At 41.1% G+C, this 18,251-nt stretch overlaps 1 protein-coding gene across 5 annotated transcripts in view; it reads left to right on the forward strand.

The window, feature by feature from the left end:
• Positions 1-18,251, forward strand: part of Ac13E (Adenylyl cyclase 13E) — a 270,901-nt gene that overhangs the window by 220,996 nt on the left and 31,654 nt on the right. For 2 of the 5 annotated variants that reach the window (XM_065451067.2, XM_065451070.2), the window contains exons 1-3: positions 2,218-2,347; positions 8,841-8,919; positions 13,092-14,708. In XM_065451067.2, the coding sequence (XP_065307139.2) occupies positions 13,211-14,708 (1,498 nt within the window). In that variant the 5' untranslated portion in view covers positions 2,218-2,347; positions 8,841-8,919; positions 13,092-13,210. Of the gene's footprint in view, positions 1-2,217; positions 2,348-2,412; positions 2,597-8,840; positions 8,920-13,091; positions 14,709-18,251 lie in introns of those variants that run through there. The other 3 variants (XM_070535151.1, XM_065451068.2, XM_065451069.2) reach the window with 2 other exon arrangements.

Below are 18,251 nucleotides of genomic sequence, written 5' to 3' on the forward strand. Positions count from 1 at the left end.
TTATTTTTTTCTTTACGTCTTCGCACTGTTCCCTTTGCTCGTTCTTGTGAAAGACCCGCAACGTAGTTCGCAGTCTTGGCGTGCAGATACGACAGCACTCGGGTGGCGTGTGCGCATTGTCGCCACGTCCTTCCGCTCATTGTACTACATGCAAACACGCTCAGGTGTAAAGTTCCATGCGGCAGCGCAGAAAAACGAGGGTATCGGAAGCCTATGGCTTCGGGGCACTGCAAGTTCCCTAGATCTAGGGAATTTATGCCAGACAGGTGCGCACGCTCACAGTGGACAAACGGGAAAGCACTGACTTTTAAAATGCAACTGCAGCGTTTTTGGGAAGGCTGCCGAAGTGAAAGAGAAGGCCAGTCACGAACAGAACGTATCCATAAAAATCGCCGAGCGACGCTATAACTTCCGTCATGCCTTTCCACGTGTATACTGTTTAAATTTGTTTCGTGTTTGGTTCGATGACCTTCCACGCGAGCAGTCTAAGGCCTCGGTTATTGTGCGAACTGAACTTCACAAACAAAAGCACTAAGCCGTGTCAAAAGCCGTGACAAACAAAAGAATCAAGATCCTGTGGTGTTCGACTGGGGCTTCATAAACCATGGTTGTCTGTCGAGAGTTTGGCAATGTTCTTGTCCACATGCCTATTACGCTTCGTCCCGATTTTAACAAGTTTGTACCGCTGCTTATAAACTTCTTGGAATGAAGGGTATCCCTAACACTGATCATTATTAGGGATGCCCTAGTTCATTCAAAGTAGTTCAGATACAGTACACTGTAGTTCAGATTATGTATATTACGTTTTATTATGTATGTGTGTTATTAGTTAAATCAATTTAACTGATAACACGCATGCATAATATAACGTCGTTTGACATCGACGCGTACCTTTCACAGGCGATTTACTCGAAATTCCATTTCGGTCAATACGTAGTCAGCACTGCCCATGGATGAAAATTCCCTTTTCCTACAGAGTCGGCAGCGCGAGTAGCTAGCAAAGTAAGCCAACAGTCGCTGAAGCCGAAGAAGACCGGGTGGAATGCATCACAAGCATGGCTCTATGGATTAAGCAGGGCGTGAGGAACTCTTTCATTTATTTTCATTTAATTTCACATAAGTTGACGTGAGGGTTTGTGCACGGTAAGGATCATAAACAAAATAAATAAATAAATAAATAAATAAATAAATAAATAAATAAATAAATAAATAACACACTTATAACCTGCCGAGTTGCATAGACAATTGGATGCATTTTACTTGTAGGGATTTCTCTCTCTCTCTAAGTGTTAGTGGCGCGCTAATCTCAAAGGGGAATTTCTCTGTTCCGATGTTTGCGTTCACGCAAGAGGGTACGCAAAAAAAAAAGAAAGAGGCAACACTCAGTGCCCTTCCACTTTGTGAAGAAGGATGACCGGCGAAGCTGTGTATATGGACCCCTTAATGGCGAACTACACCTCCACCGCGGGTCGACCCGTCGTTGCACCATCTTCGGGATCGGACGTATGGGGAGTGCTTTACGCCTGCTTCACCTCCGCCGCTGGTCGGGCCGGTATTCCACTATCTTGGGGATCGGCTCTCGTATGGGGAGTCCTTAACGCCTGCTTCACCTCCGCCGCGGGTTGGCCCGGGATTTCACTGTCTCCGGGATCGGCTCACGTATGGGGAGTTTTTTGCTTACGACACGAAAATTTCCTTGGTCGGTAGAGGTATACAGCTTCGCTGTAAAACAATATAAGACTCCAAAATTTTCTCTTGTCGTCTTTCTCCATCTAGTTTAGGTACAGTTGAATTGTAAGCGCTTCCGAACTTTAGGACACGGGTTCTGAAACCTACGGCTGAGCAGGAACGCAATTAAAGCCTTCTGTGTACCGTACTGCCAGGAAGAAGGAATAGGTGCTAAGACACGTCGCTATCGGCTCCCGACAAAAATATCGCGTCGAGCCGCTAGTAACTCGGTACAGCTCGTCAATCCTTTAGCTATCGTCGAACAGAAAATAAACGAAACAAGTCCGCAACGCAGCAAATGCACAAAAGGTGTGCAGCTGACAGCGAGTCTGCCGTGTTTTCCTTGCCTTCCAACCGTTCGCAGGAGATTGCAGGAGGAAATAACGAACACAAAGTAACGCTAACATCGCTCGTAGGCTCGCTAGCGCAGGCAGCGCCATCCGGTGTGCGAGCGGCGTAGCCGCGTCAGCGCGCTTTTTCCCCCATGCTGCAGAACGGCTGTCGGCTGTCGCGGTGGTGCGCGGGTGGGCGCACCGATGGGTGTGAAAGCTGCGGTAGGCGCTGGAGGCCGTCGGCGTCTGATTCACCGCAAAGAAAAAAAAAAGGAAACTTTGCGCAGGTAAGAGGCGAGAGAGTCTATATTCTTGCAGAGAGCAGCCGCTATTTACTGGTGCATCGGTGCAGCTTATAGAAACGGCAATGGCCCACTTGCCGGAGAAAGCTATGCGCTCGGTTCGCTTTCGTTGAGCCGCGGGGACAGCTTTGCGCGGCTCCCGCAGTTCGTCCGTGTGCGCCCTACCTAGATTTCGCTAAACGTGCGAAATCCTGCTCGATCGCTTCGATCACACTTTTGCAGAAAAGAAAAACGGTATGTCCTTCATCAATTCGCTACTTGCTCGTGTATACCTGGATGTCTTGTGGCTCGTGAATACCGGCAGTAACAAATAGAGGTTCGAAATTAATTGGTTTCGTAAAGTCGCGGGCTGTGGTGTGGAATATGCCTCGATACCTTCCGTCAAATGATTTCCGGTGGTCGTGATCGCTCTGTGTATGCTTATAAGTCTATTTCGGTGCCCTTTATTTACAAGTTTTGATTTAAAATTAAGCCACGAGACCTCTAGTTCACTGTAAAGATCGAGACTACGCAGTCTTTTTTAACTATTATTAATTGTTTCACTTTGTTCCGACTTTATTTTACAGGTCTATAACTCCCGGGAGCAGTTAGATTCCCCGCTGTCTGGCCGTTTTAATTAATTGATTAATTTTGTCGTTTGAGTTCAATTGTGATATGGCCAAAATCTTTGCCCGCATTGTAGCGTTTTTATTTCGAGTTTTTATTGCTGTGCGGACATTCTTGTGCGTGCGAGAAGTATTTGTGACGAAGATGTTGATACGGGCGGCGTTTTGCGGCCGTAGAACAATAATGATAAAAAAAAAACGCACCATGATAGATCAGCCGGGTGCTTTCCTTGACGCATGTATACGGTACTCGAAGCTCAAGTGTTAATTCGAACTCCGACCCGTTTTCCGTACTTGAGAACGCGAGACGATAGCCGAAGAAAAAAAAAAGTAGCGGCAGAAAGAAAGGGCGGAGAGAGGACCCGGCTATATGGTATGGTGGCTCGTATAGCCGTATCTTTGGGTTCTCATGGAGTATGTCGGGTCATTGACATTAAGTGATTTCTTCATGTGCTATATAATGTACAAAGGTTTAATCTGATGTCCTGCAATGGGCCACAGTTTTAAGCATTCATATTTAAAACAACGGCTTAATGTAACACATTTGATCCAAATATTACATCAAAACTTTGGTGGAACATTGTTTGGAGCATCCGTTATACTTCTGTGGATGCACATTCCAGTGTGCAGTGGGAACATCAACACTGTTGAATATATTTACATCCATTCACGCCTATAAATATCAACCACAGCAGCATCAAGCAAATTACATGCCCTGGGAACAACTGGTTGCCAAGTACGAGAACTATTGTGACATTTGAACAGCTTGTGTTAGACAATTCAGAAGATCAGTGACAATAGGAGATGCGCATGTACAGCACTGGTACAATGCTACAATGGTACAATGGAGCAATCTGGCAACATACCTATGCAAGTATAGCTGCTTTCTTTTTTACACTGTATACCTCCTATGCATACTCGTGTAGGCTTTGTAGAAATAGTGTAAATATTTGAAGTATCACGTAAATCACTCTGCGACATCTAGGAGGAAATTTATATTCAACTCCCATTAAACTTAGCTTTAAGAAAAAGCTGTATGCCTGCTTAATGAAAAAAGTGTGACAAAGACGCGGACTAAAAGAACAACATGCACGACGGACAAGGCGCTACTTCCAACTAAATGTTTTTTTAAAGCCCGCATGCCCCACTGTCGCCTAATTTCTAAATTATCTGCCCTACGACTTAACTCTTTAACATTATCCTGGATTCGTAATTTTCTTTCTCTTCGAGAACAGTTTACTGTTGTTAACAATTTCTCTTCCCCGCCTTCTTCTGTTAACTCTGGTGTGACACAAGGCAGCGTCCTCGGCCCCTTACTCTTCTTAATCTACATTAACGACTTACCGACTCAGATTACTTCCTGCGTGCGCGTTTTTGCCGATGACTGCATAATCTACCGTCCTATTCACACGACTGACGATCACTTGAAACTTCAAGCAGATCTTAACTTTTTTGCTAACTGGTGTAACAAATGGCTCATGACACTAAACTTTACAGAGTGCAAGGTGATGTGCTCCAGCCGAAAATGTGTAAATTCTAAATATTCATATCATCTGAATAACACTATGCTTTCCCACAATTCATCATATAAATACCTTGGTGTTGTTCTTACAGAGAATCTTTCATGGGCCCCACACATCACTTCTACATGCGCCAAAGCATCACATTCTCTTGGCTATCTATGACGCAACTTGTGAAATGCCCCGCCATCCATTCGAAAACTCGCTTTCCAAACATTCATTTTGCCACAGTTAGAATTTGCCTCCCCAATTTGGTCCCCTCATCAAAATTACCTAATAAGTATGACGGAAATGATACAAAACAGAGCAGCCCGGTTCATATCCCATAACTACGGTATAAACTCAAGCATTACACAAATTAAACTAGACCTACTGTTGCCGCCATTAGATATCCGCCGCAATATCGCTCTTCTGTGCTTATTCCACAAATATATTTACACTAATAAACGAACCCGGTTACAACTACAAATACCCCACTCTTTTTTATGCAGATTACATAATCAGTTCAGTTTCATGCGCATATACGGCAAAACAAATGCATTTAATTCATCTGCACTACCACGTGCCATTCGTCTCTGGAATGACCTCCCTGATAACATAGCCTCCATATCTAATCCCGACATGTTCCGCTCTCAGTTACTCATGCTTTTCCCATTTAATACCGTTCACGAGTGACCACTCTAGTGTAAGTTATCGTGCATTTTTTCCATGTTGTATATCATTTTCATAAACGGTATTCCTTTGCTCTGTTAACAGTAACAAGTGTTTGTGTGCCTTCAGATATTGCTTTGCATTCTTAGTGCCTTCAATATTGTGTCACATGGTCATTTCTTATTGCACTGTTCCTGTTGGAAATTTGTACTTTTTATACCTTTACTGTTTAATATGCCCCCCTTACTTCATGCCCTGCCATAGGGCCTGTAAGGTTCTTTTGAATAAATAAATATATAAATAAACAGGACTTTAAATAGATGCAACCAAGAATGGCCCATCGTGATGTCACGACCTCCCTATCTCTTTAGAAAAGCTATCTCTTTTTCGGTAAGCGTCACTGAGGGGCAACTAATGCATGTGCCCTCGGCCTTTGCAATGTAAAAAGCTTCTAATATCTCCCGTTCTTTTAGTCCGCATCTTCATAGCGCTCTTTTCATTAAGTATGCAAAACCAACTCGCCCATATCAAGCTTCTGTATGCCTAATTTTTCTGTTATAGCCGTAACTATAATTTTGCATTAACAATTAATTATTTAATTAATTAATTTGTTGAATACTGTCAACCCCCTACTGGGGGTTACTACAGGGAAGACAAAATAAAAACCAAAATGCACAGCTAAAGAAACACTGATCTATACAAAACAGTCAAGCATTAAAAAATAAAGGCAAAAACTAGTCATCACATTCATGATAATACATGTCCACAGCGTGATCAAAAGTGTAGACATCATCAGAAGCAACAACAGACCTGGGCAAGTAAGTGGTTCATGCATACATAGAAAGTGACAATCCAAATGTGTCACTACAGGTATTATATTGCCAAAAATTAAAATGAATATGGCTGAAGTCATAATTTATTCGTCTATTCCGTTTTCCTGGGGGCACATAGATACTGTGTTTATCAATATCTAAAACTGGGTATTTATTCTATATTTCCTTCTGCATATTTCTTATAGATCGAAACAACAGAACATTAATGTTTGTGTTACAGTGTCTGTTTTGTGATACCTGGAACATATAAAACGCATGGCTAGTCTCAAAAATTTTTTTCGAACTTCCATTTGAGTAACTTTTGGTTAGGACTCCAAACTGCCACTTTTACTTTATTGCTGCCATTTTTGTTCGCAGTCATGTCTTTGTGTTTGTTGCATTGACGTACCTGTGTTGTACACAGAAACTGCCTTCAAGATGCTGTAGTGGCTAATGCAGATGCCATGCACACAAGTGTTCGATCGCACTAAATGTTCAGCCGGAAAGCTATCTGTTCCAGATCAACACGTCAGATTAAAATTCACATATCAGGATTAATCATTATTTAAGTAATTTGGCATTCCCTCTCATATTGCTCACAACTATACAACTATGATCACCTTTCGCTGCACTCGTGGGCCACTTTCTGACATTGTGTAAATTCCATTGGGCATATTAGATGTGCCACTCACCATAACATTTTCTTGCAATAGGAAAACTGTAATCACATAAAATCTAGCCTTTTTCTTCATATTTTATTGTAGAATACCTCGAGTTTTAAAGAAATGCAGTACCTTTATTATTGTTCAACTTTCTAGAATATACACATAGGATATATTGTTCATTCAGATTTTTTAAAAATTTACCCTTGTTTTATTTGTTCTTAATCGCAATATCACTTTGCAGCAGATGTACTTCAATTTACTCAAGTCCTGCTTTAATATTGTAAACTGCACTTGTTTTTTGCGATAGTATGTGCATAAAAGTTCACTTAGCTATATCTAATTTTGGGATCTCTCTCTCTCCCACTCTCTCTCTCTCCACACACACACACACACACACACACACACATATATATATATATATACATATATATATATAATATGCATTATATGAGTATAATTACTGTGTGTCAGAAAGGAAATATATATTCGAAAAAAAGTGAATATCGAAACTTGCTATAACAAATTAGTTTGACGTGGGATGAAAAAAAACACAGCAAGCATTTTTTATTCCCCATAAAAAACTGCAGGGCCAGAAATGTGTTGAATTTCCTTGCATTAATGAATGCTTAATAAGAACAAGAATGGTTAATATCGTGCTTCAATGTTGTAACAAAAAGATATTACTGCATATTTTCTTTTTTCATTTATAAACAAAATATGATGCTTTCAGACGATATATATTAAGCATAATGGACTGTAGTGCACTAATTTTATAACTTGGCACTAATCAGTGGGTAGCCCAAGGGCAGACTTCGTGGCAGTTCTAATTGTGGAGCATTAATTATGTAGGGAATAATTTTATTAGCACTAATTTTTCTTTTTCGGTGTCCTGAAGTTATGATGGTAATCTGTTATTTAATTATAGAAATGGCAGAGGCATCATAGCGCAAATAAAAACAGAACACAAGACATAGTTGGGTATGGCATACCAGTGGTTTCTTTCGGCACCGCGTAAACTGACTGGCCTATGCCCCGGCATTTTATGCAAAATCAGGAAGCGTGGATACCCGTAGAAGCACGCCAGGCCATACGTGAAATTAGTAGCTGGTGGGGTTTACCTGTTACTATAGTCATGTGGGAAGGCCTAAATAGGTCAAAGTGGGTGGTGCGTTGACTACCAAGCACTGAAGCACAATCATTCACTGAAGAATAAAGGCAATATGCATCGGCCTGTACATCACATGGCTTGCAAGTGTGAACCTCGGTATTGCAAGATTAAGGTTTCGGGCAGAAGCAGATAAACAACTGCACATGAACTTTTGGAAGCCTTCCATGTCGGAAAGAGAGGCACAGAATGCATCAGTGCTAATTTTGTGTGTTTGGAAACAATACAAAATTTTTTACTTGTTTTCTTTGTCATGACAATCCTGTGCCCATGTGCTTATTATTGTATGTTTCTTCTGGTTTTCTAGGCAACTGTAATAAATTAATTATGAGTGTAGCATCAATAGTGTTTGGTTTTGTGTCCTGTGTATTCATTTTTATTTGCACTGCGACGTCTTCTCCAAGTATCAACTAACTAGCACAAGAACAAGTTATACATAGCCAAATGTTGCGACATTGTGAAAGGCATGGCTGTAAGAACAGTTTGAAGCAAGATTAAGATTATTCTCAAATGTGGAGTGAGTTGCTGCTGCACAGTCTAAATTGGCAGCAAGAATGACTGATAATGGAACACAAATTGAGATGAGATGCTAGGTACTTGCTTGCTAGCAGTCTTTCAATGGAAAAACAGGCACTTATAGGGTCACGAAGGACGCAGCTCCAAAATTGGGCTTCGTACATCAGAAATATGTGCAATACTGTTGTAGGCACTAGTATGACCTCATAACCAGTGGGTAGTCATGAAAAATATGCATGTTTGAACTTAAATTGGTCATAAATGCTTTAGCCGCATTATCAATTCATGTCATAAAGTTAACTCTTACAGCATTCAGAGCAGTGGCATATGTTCGCCCTTTTTCAAATTTCTTGAAGAATTTTTTTCATTTGTGCGATGGAGTGGAGTGTTTTTCAATGCACATCAAGGTCTTAAAGACCACTCACTTGGAAGTTTGTGCGAACGAGTGCTGCTTTTTTTGTACTAACAAGGCTTCTACACGTCGTAGCTGTGATGCTTTTGCAGTGCATTCAGTAATTTTCGTTATGTAAATCCTTGCGTGCAGGAAACTACAATTGATCACACCTTTGGTTGAAGAAGCACCTTGCCCCACTCGCCATGTCCTTAACGCTACCACATTGTCTGTAAGTATAGGTTGTATTTTGTTTGTTTACTCTTTGCCTGAAATGTCCCACAGAGGTATAGTTTCTATGCAATTGTTTCACTTTCATAGTCTATTTTTTGAGCTGCGTGCCTCTATGTAGAGCTAATTTGTGAAGTTATTACTTTGTGTTATGAGACCACAACAGGCTATAAGCAAAAATGCAAAATATGTTGGAAGGATGTGTACTGTTTGAAAATATATGTAATGTATTGCAATGATAATGAAAGCGCGTATTGTGGAGCAAGTAAATATTAGCTAGTTATTAATAGATTGTATCCCCGATGTATCCTTATGGTTTGTTGTTGCTACATGGACATCATACTCACATATAATGCAAAAATACTTAAACAAGAATGGCACAATATTCTTCTGGCCAGCCCTTACCAACCCTCTAAATTTTGTTTTATTTAACAGACATTCCTGGCCTTACCTCATGCCAACATTCAAATGCTGTCAATTAGAATATGTACTACCTAAATATGTAGGGATGGTACTATACTCATGGAATGAAATGCAACAATGAAATTTTAAATTGGAACACTCCGTATGTAGAGTTATGTTGTTTCGAATCTGGTCAATAAAGGTCACGTAGACTCTGATCTGAGTGTACAAGCCAAAGTTATGATAATTTTATTTTCCGAAAGTTACTAACTGGAGGCAGTAATGGAAGTGGAAGCATGCACATTAGTCCTATAATGGCACCTTTCGTTCTGTGAGTACAGTACAGCTTGTCACTGCATACACTTAATATTTTCAGTGTGTAATTGTATTTGTAGGTCATGTTTCTGGTCCTCCTTTAAGTTAGTCCTCTTTTATTAGCAAAGTGCAGTCATTAAAATAAAATTACTTGTGTGCCTCAGCACGCCCCTCTAACACATTCTTTTCGTGACTAGGGCATTGTAATATGAATTAAATGAAAGCAGATAAATGACTTGAAGAAGGTATTACATGTATGTATGGAATGCTTAGAAACAAGGTAAAGTAGTGGCTTGGCACATTTGATTGGTCACAACAATAGCAAAGGCTGAGAATTGGATGTGTTATATCACAATCTGCATACACACAATACATAATTTGAGTCATAGCTTTGCAACAGGGGTCTTGTCCTCTCACTGATTTTAATAAACTTTGCCTTTTGACTTTGAGAAGTATTTCTAGGCAGGTTAGACATGCACAAACTGATAGCCAATCTTGATAAATGATGGATGTACATTGAATATGAGGAGACAATGAATTCGATATTGCGATTAGCAAAACACCATCTTTTTTTTTTCTTCAGTGTAACTTGCTTGGTTGCGCATGATAAAGAATATGTGAAAATTGGTGAGCATGATATTTTTTTATTCAGTTGTCTTTGGAACTTTCAATTCATAGGACTGTATTCGGAAGGGATAGTTGCACATTTTTGTTGACTCACCCTTAAATATTATCATGTACTCAATACAAACTTGTTCAACACACTGATAATTTGTTTGGATTGCACAGATATTTTTAAAAATTCTCATTGTTGAGAGCACAATATCTCATTTACCCCATAGCAGGCATGTCTGCAGCAGCAGGCATTAGTTAGTGCAGAAAAGTACCCTAGCATACTTTTGCGGAAGCTTCACTGCATTGCAGTCACATAAACTGATGGTATTATAAGAGCAATCTTAGACAGACATTTCTTGAGCGCATGTCATAAGAGACCATCTGTTTTAAGCACTATGTGTATGATATCCTTTCTTTTATACTGTTTGACAGTCTTGCTTTGTGATATAGTAGCATCATTGCTCTGAAATAATTTTCTTTTATGCTAAGCTCTTAAACTGTAGCTTTCGGCATTTTATTTATTTATTTATGTATTTATTTATTTATTTATTTATTGCCATTTGGGTGGTTATATATGCTCCTTTGCTTTTGTACCATTGTTTTTCTTGTTGTACTCTGTTGTCTTAATTTTCCTGATGCATGTATATCTCTTACTGAACTGTTTGAACCTGTGTTTTCACTGTGTTACTTTTTATATTGCTTGTTTACACTGAGCCAGCTTACTCACTTTCATGCCTACTGCTTTTATACTTGCATGCCTTGTAATCAACTAATGTCTTACCAATAAGAAGTCCCCATGACTGTTTTGCTGTGGCACTTTTTCTTTTAGCTCTTATACCAGCATAGTTATGTATCCTTTGGTTTAATAATAATTAAGCTTCGACTAATCTGCGTGCTTAAGTGGTCAGGGCTCCTGCAGGAACTGTTAGAAAGAAGTGCTGGGTGAAGCACCTGTTATCAGCTGAATTTATTTCAATTGTCAAGTATTATCATTGCCACCCTCAAGTTTCTAAATTATTCTTTAGATGCGTATGTCTTGATTGTGCCATATTGACTGCATAGAAATTAAAACGGAACAGTGGGATTCTTATGGGGTTGGCTGTGCAAGTAACCTTGTGAAGTTCCATCTGTGTGCAAAATTTAACGCATTCTGTATTGTCAATCTGCAGAAATAATTCGTCAAGAGCTTTTGGTGACAGACATGAAAAAGAAGTGTGAGGAGTGTAATTCTACTAGTTTTTAACTTTGTATCACTTTGGTAACCGTTCAGTCAAAGTTGTATACAGTATATGCTATGTAGTCAAAATGTAAAAGTTCTCCCAGATTTGCAGATATCAATACATTGTCTTCTCACAAAATGCCTAAAATAGACTTATTGACAATTGATTAATGGAGTTTATTAATGCAAGGGCCAAATTATAGCCAAAGCGTGCTATGCAAATGGCAATGAGCTTTCAGTGGAAATAATTAATTGCAAATGGTAGATGTAACAGGGTGAATAAGAGGCCTGAATTCTAATCGCTGTGAAGTGTGTAAAATATAGAAGTATTAAAATAATGACAATGACTGGTGCCATTGTGCTATGTCCATAAAAGTTCCATTACAAAGGATGACATAAAACATGTCAGTGACAGTAGCACTAGTGCGTGACCAGAGCCCTTTAATGCAAGGGCTGGGAGGCACATGCTCTGCAAGAATGCTATTGCAGCTAAAATAAACTTACTAACTGGTATTATATTGAGGAACATGACATCTGCCATGATGGTATGGCAACTGGGGTGTTGTTCTAGAGCTTGTGCTGCCTCATGGGCTGATTTTGCAGCAGATATGAGGTATGTGCTTAGATGATACACTGAAAAACTGCTTTGGGTTGGAATTTCAATACACGCTAAAGAGTGCCCAGTGCTGTCAATGCTGTCAGTGCTGTCATGCCTCTCATGGATTTTTCTATACCATATCAGTAGGTATGGACCTGAAACTCGAATATTTCTCAGAGTAGGTTTTGATCTCCCAAGTTTCAAAAAGTTCCGACACAGAATATCCAGTTCTTGATGACTGACATTGCCTTTTTGTAGTGCGTCATGTTATTTTTTTAGTACTGTAACACAATGCAATTATGTAGGTGGTATAATTAAGCCAACAGCAGGACAGAGGCCTCTCTAATCTTTTCAATATCCTTGTAATGCACAAATCGCCAGCCATCCATACCACTAAATTTCCAATATCATCACGTACGTCCTTGTTTCCTTCACCTGCTTTCTTTCCTTGGCTATCCATTGGTCTCCATGAATTGTATGGCAAATTATTGATCTTCTTTCTTGCATCTGGAGGAACAAATAATCATGGCAAGGACATCAAGAAAAATGGTATCATCATCATAATCATTAATTAACTTACTTAACCTTTAAGGGCACTAACAGGGATGTTATATAAAGGGAGAGCAACAAAAGAAAACAAAAGCACATAATGTTCTCTTTTTTTTTCCGAACATGTGGGAGTCTTGCAAAAAAATGTAGTTAAATAAAGTGAATACTAAAGTACATCAGCGTTCCGGCAGTCATATTACGCAGCAGCTGAATGAAAAATACAAAATGGAAATGGAATGAATAGTACCTGTAGCTAAGTAACAAAACTTATATAGCTTGTAATTCTCTAAATTTTATCGTGTCACAGTCGTATCCGTGCCAAGGAAAGCATATGTCGCCTTGAAAGAGACAAGTCCACTTGTCAGAATGTTGGCTCCGGCTTTCACCTTCTTTTCGTTTTACTTATCGACTTGAATTCCCATCTCCCGCCTTGCCAGTGTTTTCTCTGAACCTATCTTGTCCTCCTCTCATGCAGCACTCAACTAAAATATCCTGAGTGCCTCCCACCAAACGAAAGAGCACCACCGGGTAGCAGGTGTTCTGTGCTGTGGCCTCCACATTCTGGCTGCCTTTGAAGGAGGCAACGACAGCAGCATGGCAGGCCACCAGGCAAGCTTCTCTGCGAGCCGGTCGGCCCCAGAGGAGGAGCGAACGTCGGTGCGCATTTCCCTGCAGCCCTCGCAGATTGCACTGCCCACGTATCGCCACTCATCCGGGGGCAGCATCAGCCTCGGCGGCCGGCGCTACTCAGGCCTGCTGCCTATGCTGTTTGACCGGGCGGCACGCTCCTGGTGGGACCCGCGCTTCGACTCGCACATCCTTGAAGCCCAGTACAAACGGAGCACATTTCCGCAACTACGCCAGCGGTTCCAGTATGCCCTCTGCTACTGTGTGCTGGCTTCCCTGCTGTACTGCATCTACTCGGCCAGCATGGTGCGGCCGCACTGGGTTGCTGCGGTTGTGGTGTCACTGCTGGTATCAGTGTCGAGCGTGGCTGCTCTTGTGTTCACCCAATCACGGCACTATACTGCCAATTATGTCAAGGTGTCGCTAGCCACCGTGGTTGTGCTGTGCACGGCATCCCTTTCAGTGTTTGCACCAATTGTACACGAGCGTGGCGATGACAGTGCAGTTCACATTTTGTCTGTGGGGGCCTTCTCGCTCTGCATCCTGGTGCTCATGATCACATATGCACTGCTGCCAATGCCCCTGTATTTGGTCGTGGCTGTTTGCAGTGCCTACTCAATACTTTTTGAGATCTTTTCGGCACTGCTCATTCCCACTCTTACGGGCACTGTTGTGGCTGTGCGCGTGCTCCTTCAGCTCTGCGTTCATCTCGTCGGTCTGCACACCCGAGTGATGACTGAGATTGGAATGCGTAACACATTCTTCAAAGTCGGCCAATCACTCATGGTGCGTCGTGACCTTGAAGTGGAAAAGCAGCTTAAGGAAAAAATGATTCATTCGGTCATGCCGCCCAAGGTGGCCGAGTGGCTTATGACCAATGCAGAAGAGGATGACACGTCCTCCGAGCAGCCTCGAAAGCCTTCAACCAGTCCCCGGCCCTCACAGATGATCTTCCGTCCCTTCAACATGCACCGCATTGAAAACGTCAGCATCCTCTTTGCTGACATTGTTGGCTTCACACAGATGAGTGCCAACAAGTCTGCCGAGCACTTGGTGGGCCTTCTGAATGACCTTTTTGGGCGCTTTGACTATCTCTGTAACAAGCTTGGATGTGAGAAGATAAGCACTCTTGGCGACTGCTACTACTGTGTCTCCGGCTGCCCCGAGCCGCGTCCTGACCACGCCCGTTGTTGTGTGGAAATGGGACTTGCCATGATACGTGCCATTGCTGAATTCGATGAGGACACCAATGAGTCGGTGAATATGCGTGTGGGTGTTCACACAGGCACTGTACTGTGTGGCATCGTGGGCACCAAGCGCTTCAAGTTTGATGTCTGGTCCAATGATGTCTCCTATGCCAACAAGATGGAATCAACTGGACGACCTGGCAGGGTGCATGTGTCAGACAGCTCTCATGCATTCCTCATTGACCATTACTACATGGAGGATGGGCCGATGGACCTAAGTGAGTAACTGCACTTTCCTCCTTATGTTTAGCATTGATAGCACGTTGCTTATGATATGTCTTGAGAATGACTTTGATAGTGTCTTGTGCAAGTCTCTTACTACCTTCGTCATGATGGACCACAATGCTTTCTATTTCACCCAGCTGCCACATGTAGGCCACACTGTACTGCTTCTTCCACTTATACTTGAAAGAATTTTTCTGTGCTATTCTTTTAGTTAGATAAAGCACCCAGACAACTTCGCTGTCATTAGCACTTGGTACTGCAGAACTGTATTGGAACGTGGAAATTACCTGTTTTTACACAATGCCGTGCTTACCGCTTAAACATTACTACTGCTCTCTGTTTGCTGAAGCCAAATGGTTGCTTCATTTCTTCATCTCGAGTCACATCTACCTTCCACATGCTATCTTGCAAGCTTAGAAAACTTCATTGCAGCTTGCATATGCACTTCTATAGCAAGATCAGTGCCTTGGTGCTTCAAATCGAGACTTGTGTGCGCCCTGCAGCTGGGTACTGAGAGTTGCAACTGTAATCAGTTTGCACTTGTGGAATGTTATACAAGTTATGCAATGCAAGGAGACTAGCAATTACAATCTTTTCTTTATTTGTGTCATTACTTCTTGCCTTAATGGCAACCGCATTACACATATTTCTTACCTAGTTTTGGTATGACATGATCTAGTGTCGCTCTATCTATTTTGGACTTCATGACGACTTCATCACTCTTACCCCTGCTGAAATATGCCTCATGTGATTACCGATTTATACGGATAAACCATGATGCATTTTTTAATGTGATACCATTTTAGGTGGACCTCACACACTTTGTAGGTATCCATCTGACAACAAATATGGGTCAATCCCGAAGGTAGTGCAAGCTAACACAGGTCTCCAAGAGCTAGCTATCACAAGGGAATAATGTGAGAAACTGGCATGTGATGCACCTGCAAGATGTCTCAAAAAGCGACTTTGGCATGGGAGAAGCATGCGTGTGATCATGTACTAATTAATGTTTATAGCATCTGAAGCATCTTATAGCATCTGAAGTGGCTGCACCAATGCTGAGCAATGATGCACCAAAACAATGTAGGTACTAAATTCATATGGTTGCTGCTTTGGTCAACTCTGAAAGAGAAAAAATTGGCATCCACTCGAATTGTAGAGCAACCGCCCCAGAAAGGCATTAGTCCTGAGTTCGAGTCCTGGACTAGAAGGAATTTTTCTTCAACTGCGAGGCTTTCTTTCTGAGAAACTCGTATAGAATTCCTTTGTAGCTTTGTGCTACAATCGGGGTGGATGCGAATTTTCCCCTTCCATTTACTTTCCTCCACCTTGGGGACTTCCGCAAAACTGATTTGCCATATTTGGTTAACCCTGTGAGTATAAGCAGGATGTACAAAACAAAACTGATTAAGTCAACGATTCATATCAAAGCAACATGCTTTGATGTGAAATAATATATATGGAAACAAAAGTTATGAGTCTGCCCATTGCACCCATTCTAGATAGAGGTAACGAAAACTGAATTTAAAAAGTTTGCTTCCAAATTGTTAATTTTTTAGTGTCTTCGGTCAGTAAATAATAATACAAGGCAGGTAATTGCATCATTTTAATAAAGTATATGGTATTACAGTATGTCTATGGTCTTTTGTGCCACAGTAAGAGCTATTTATTTGTGATACAAGTGAGACAAGTGATAGCCGCCACAGTCCATTTTTCTTCCCACTTTTTGTTTTGATGGGGACCAAAAGAAATTTGTCAGCAACTTTTCAGGAAACAAAAAACCATATACTAGCTAGCCCAAAAAATATTGAAAGAACTGCATTGTCAAAGCTTATGAGTAAAAGGCTTCCTTTTTCGTATGAGAGGAATCCCCAGCAACGCAAAAGTTTTGTTGTGATTGCAGCATTGGATCTCACTGAGTGCACCACTAAGAGATTTAAACATTGTTAACTGCAGTGAAGCAGTGAACAAAAGTGTAGTGCATGTAGAGAAGGAAGATGTAAACAGACACAAGCTGACTTGCCAAGCTCACAATATGCTCCATATTGAACTTGTTAAAAATATGAAAGAACTGCTCATCATGACCTCTCTTTAGCCTCCTTTCATTTCATCTAAAAATTATGTGAGAAGTTTATGGAGTGGTTGCTTTAGTATTGACTGAAAGGCGTATTTAATTCCATCAAGAAACTGCACAAACTTAGGCTAACTGGAGTGAATTAACTCTGCCATGGCATGCTGATGCGTTAAGAGGCTACAGAATGATGCAAGTGAGAAACGTCATCTGTTGATGGAAGCTGAAGTGAAGGTTTCTCAGAAATTCTATGAATCATGCATTGCTGTAGCTAACACTAAAGATCTATTACTCCATTTGGAGTTATGACTGGGCTTGTTTGAGGAGGAGAATGTGTTTTTGCTGTTCAGTAGCACTGCAGAGGCCACAGGTATTAACTGTAACAAGTTTTTGACATTGTACTCTTTACTATATACTGTATTGCTTCCTTGACATTAGGACTACAAGAATTTAAGGCACACTAAAGGCAAATATATAGTTAACATGGACTGTTAAAATGTTCTAGAAACCTTTCAGCACTTGTTTTGTGCCAGGAAAATACAAATACAAGTACCTTTCTTTCAGCATCAGGGATGTTAACGGTGCACCCCAAAAGCCTATGACTGGCTTGACAGAGGGGCGCACCCCCGTAAAAAGACTTAGTTTAAGGGATAATTGCATCTGAAGGGTCCACACACCTTTAGTGCAGTTCAAATCACCTGCCCTTGAACAGGGAGTGATGATGCTACCTATGCCATCACTGACCTTTACTGCCATTGGTTAGTAAAATGGTGCCCGACAGATATGGTGCCATGGTGTTTTGCACAAAACACAAATGTGTGGTCAAGAAGGAATTGAGGCAAGGCAGAGCATTGGAGTTGCTGCTTCAGCTGCTCTTGGTCAAGTGGCAGGGAGTGTTCAGGCATCTCGCAACATCACATAGACCTGGAATTCTGTGCTACTTGCAGTTTATGTGAGTTTCACGAGCCAGCAAAACCAGCGCAGCATGATGTGATACTGAAGCTACAGAAACGCGAAAGCGCAGGTAGCACAGAGTCACACAAAAACTAAACCTTTCGACCATCTGTGTCATCCTCAAGGGTAACATCAATGAGTTCTTTTTGCTAGAGATCGAATAGAACTGGACAAGAGCATTTTCTTTCACCTTATAATGCTATGCAATTATCTTTTTACTATGAGTGCTTCGAGTACTAGTGACAGAATTATTATGAGCAGTGTCTATGTCATCTGACTAGTACCTGAATGTTGTGGGGGAGTCTCTAATTGTGTCCTACATTTTCTTCAATTTCTCAATTACTAAAGCCCTGTCTGCGATAATATTGACACCTTAGACGTTCTCAACCAATAATCAATCCTTTTACTCTACTTAATATTTGCCTTTAGTGTCCCTTTAAATCAAGGCTACCACTTGTATTTACTGTAGGCAGATTTGTTAGTTTCATCTTTATTAACAGTCTCTTGCAGC

This window comes from Dermacentor albipictus, chromosome 3 (assembly GCF_038994185.2).
Source record: "Dermacentor albipictus isolate Rhodes 1998 colony chromosome 3, USDA_Dalb.pri_finalv2, whole genome shotgun sequence".
Classification (NCBI taxonomy): Eukaryota; Metazoa; Arthropoda; class Arachnida; order Ixodida; family Ixodidae; genus Dermacentor; species Dermacentor albipictus.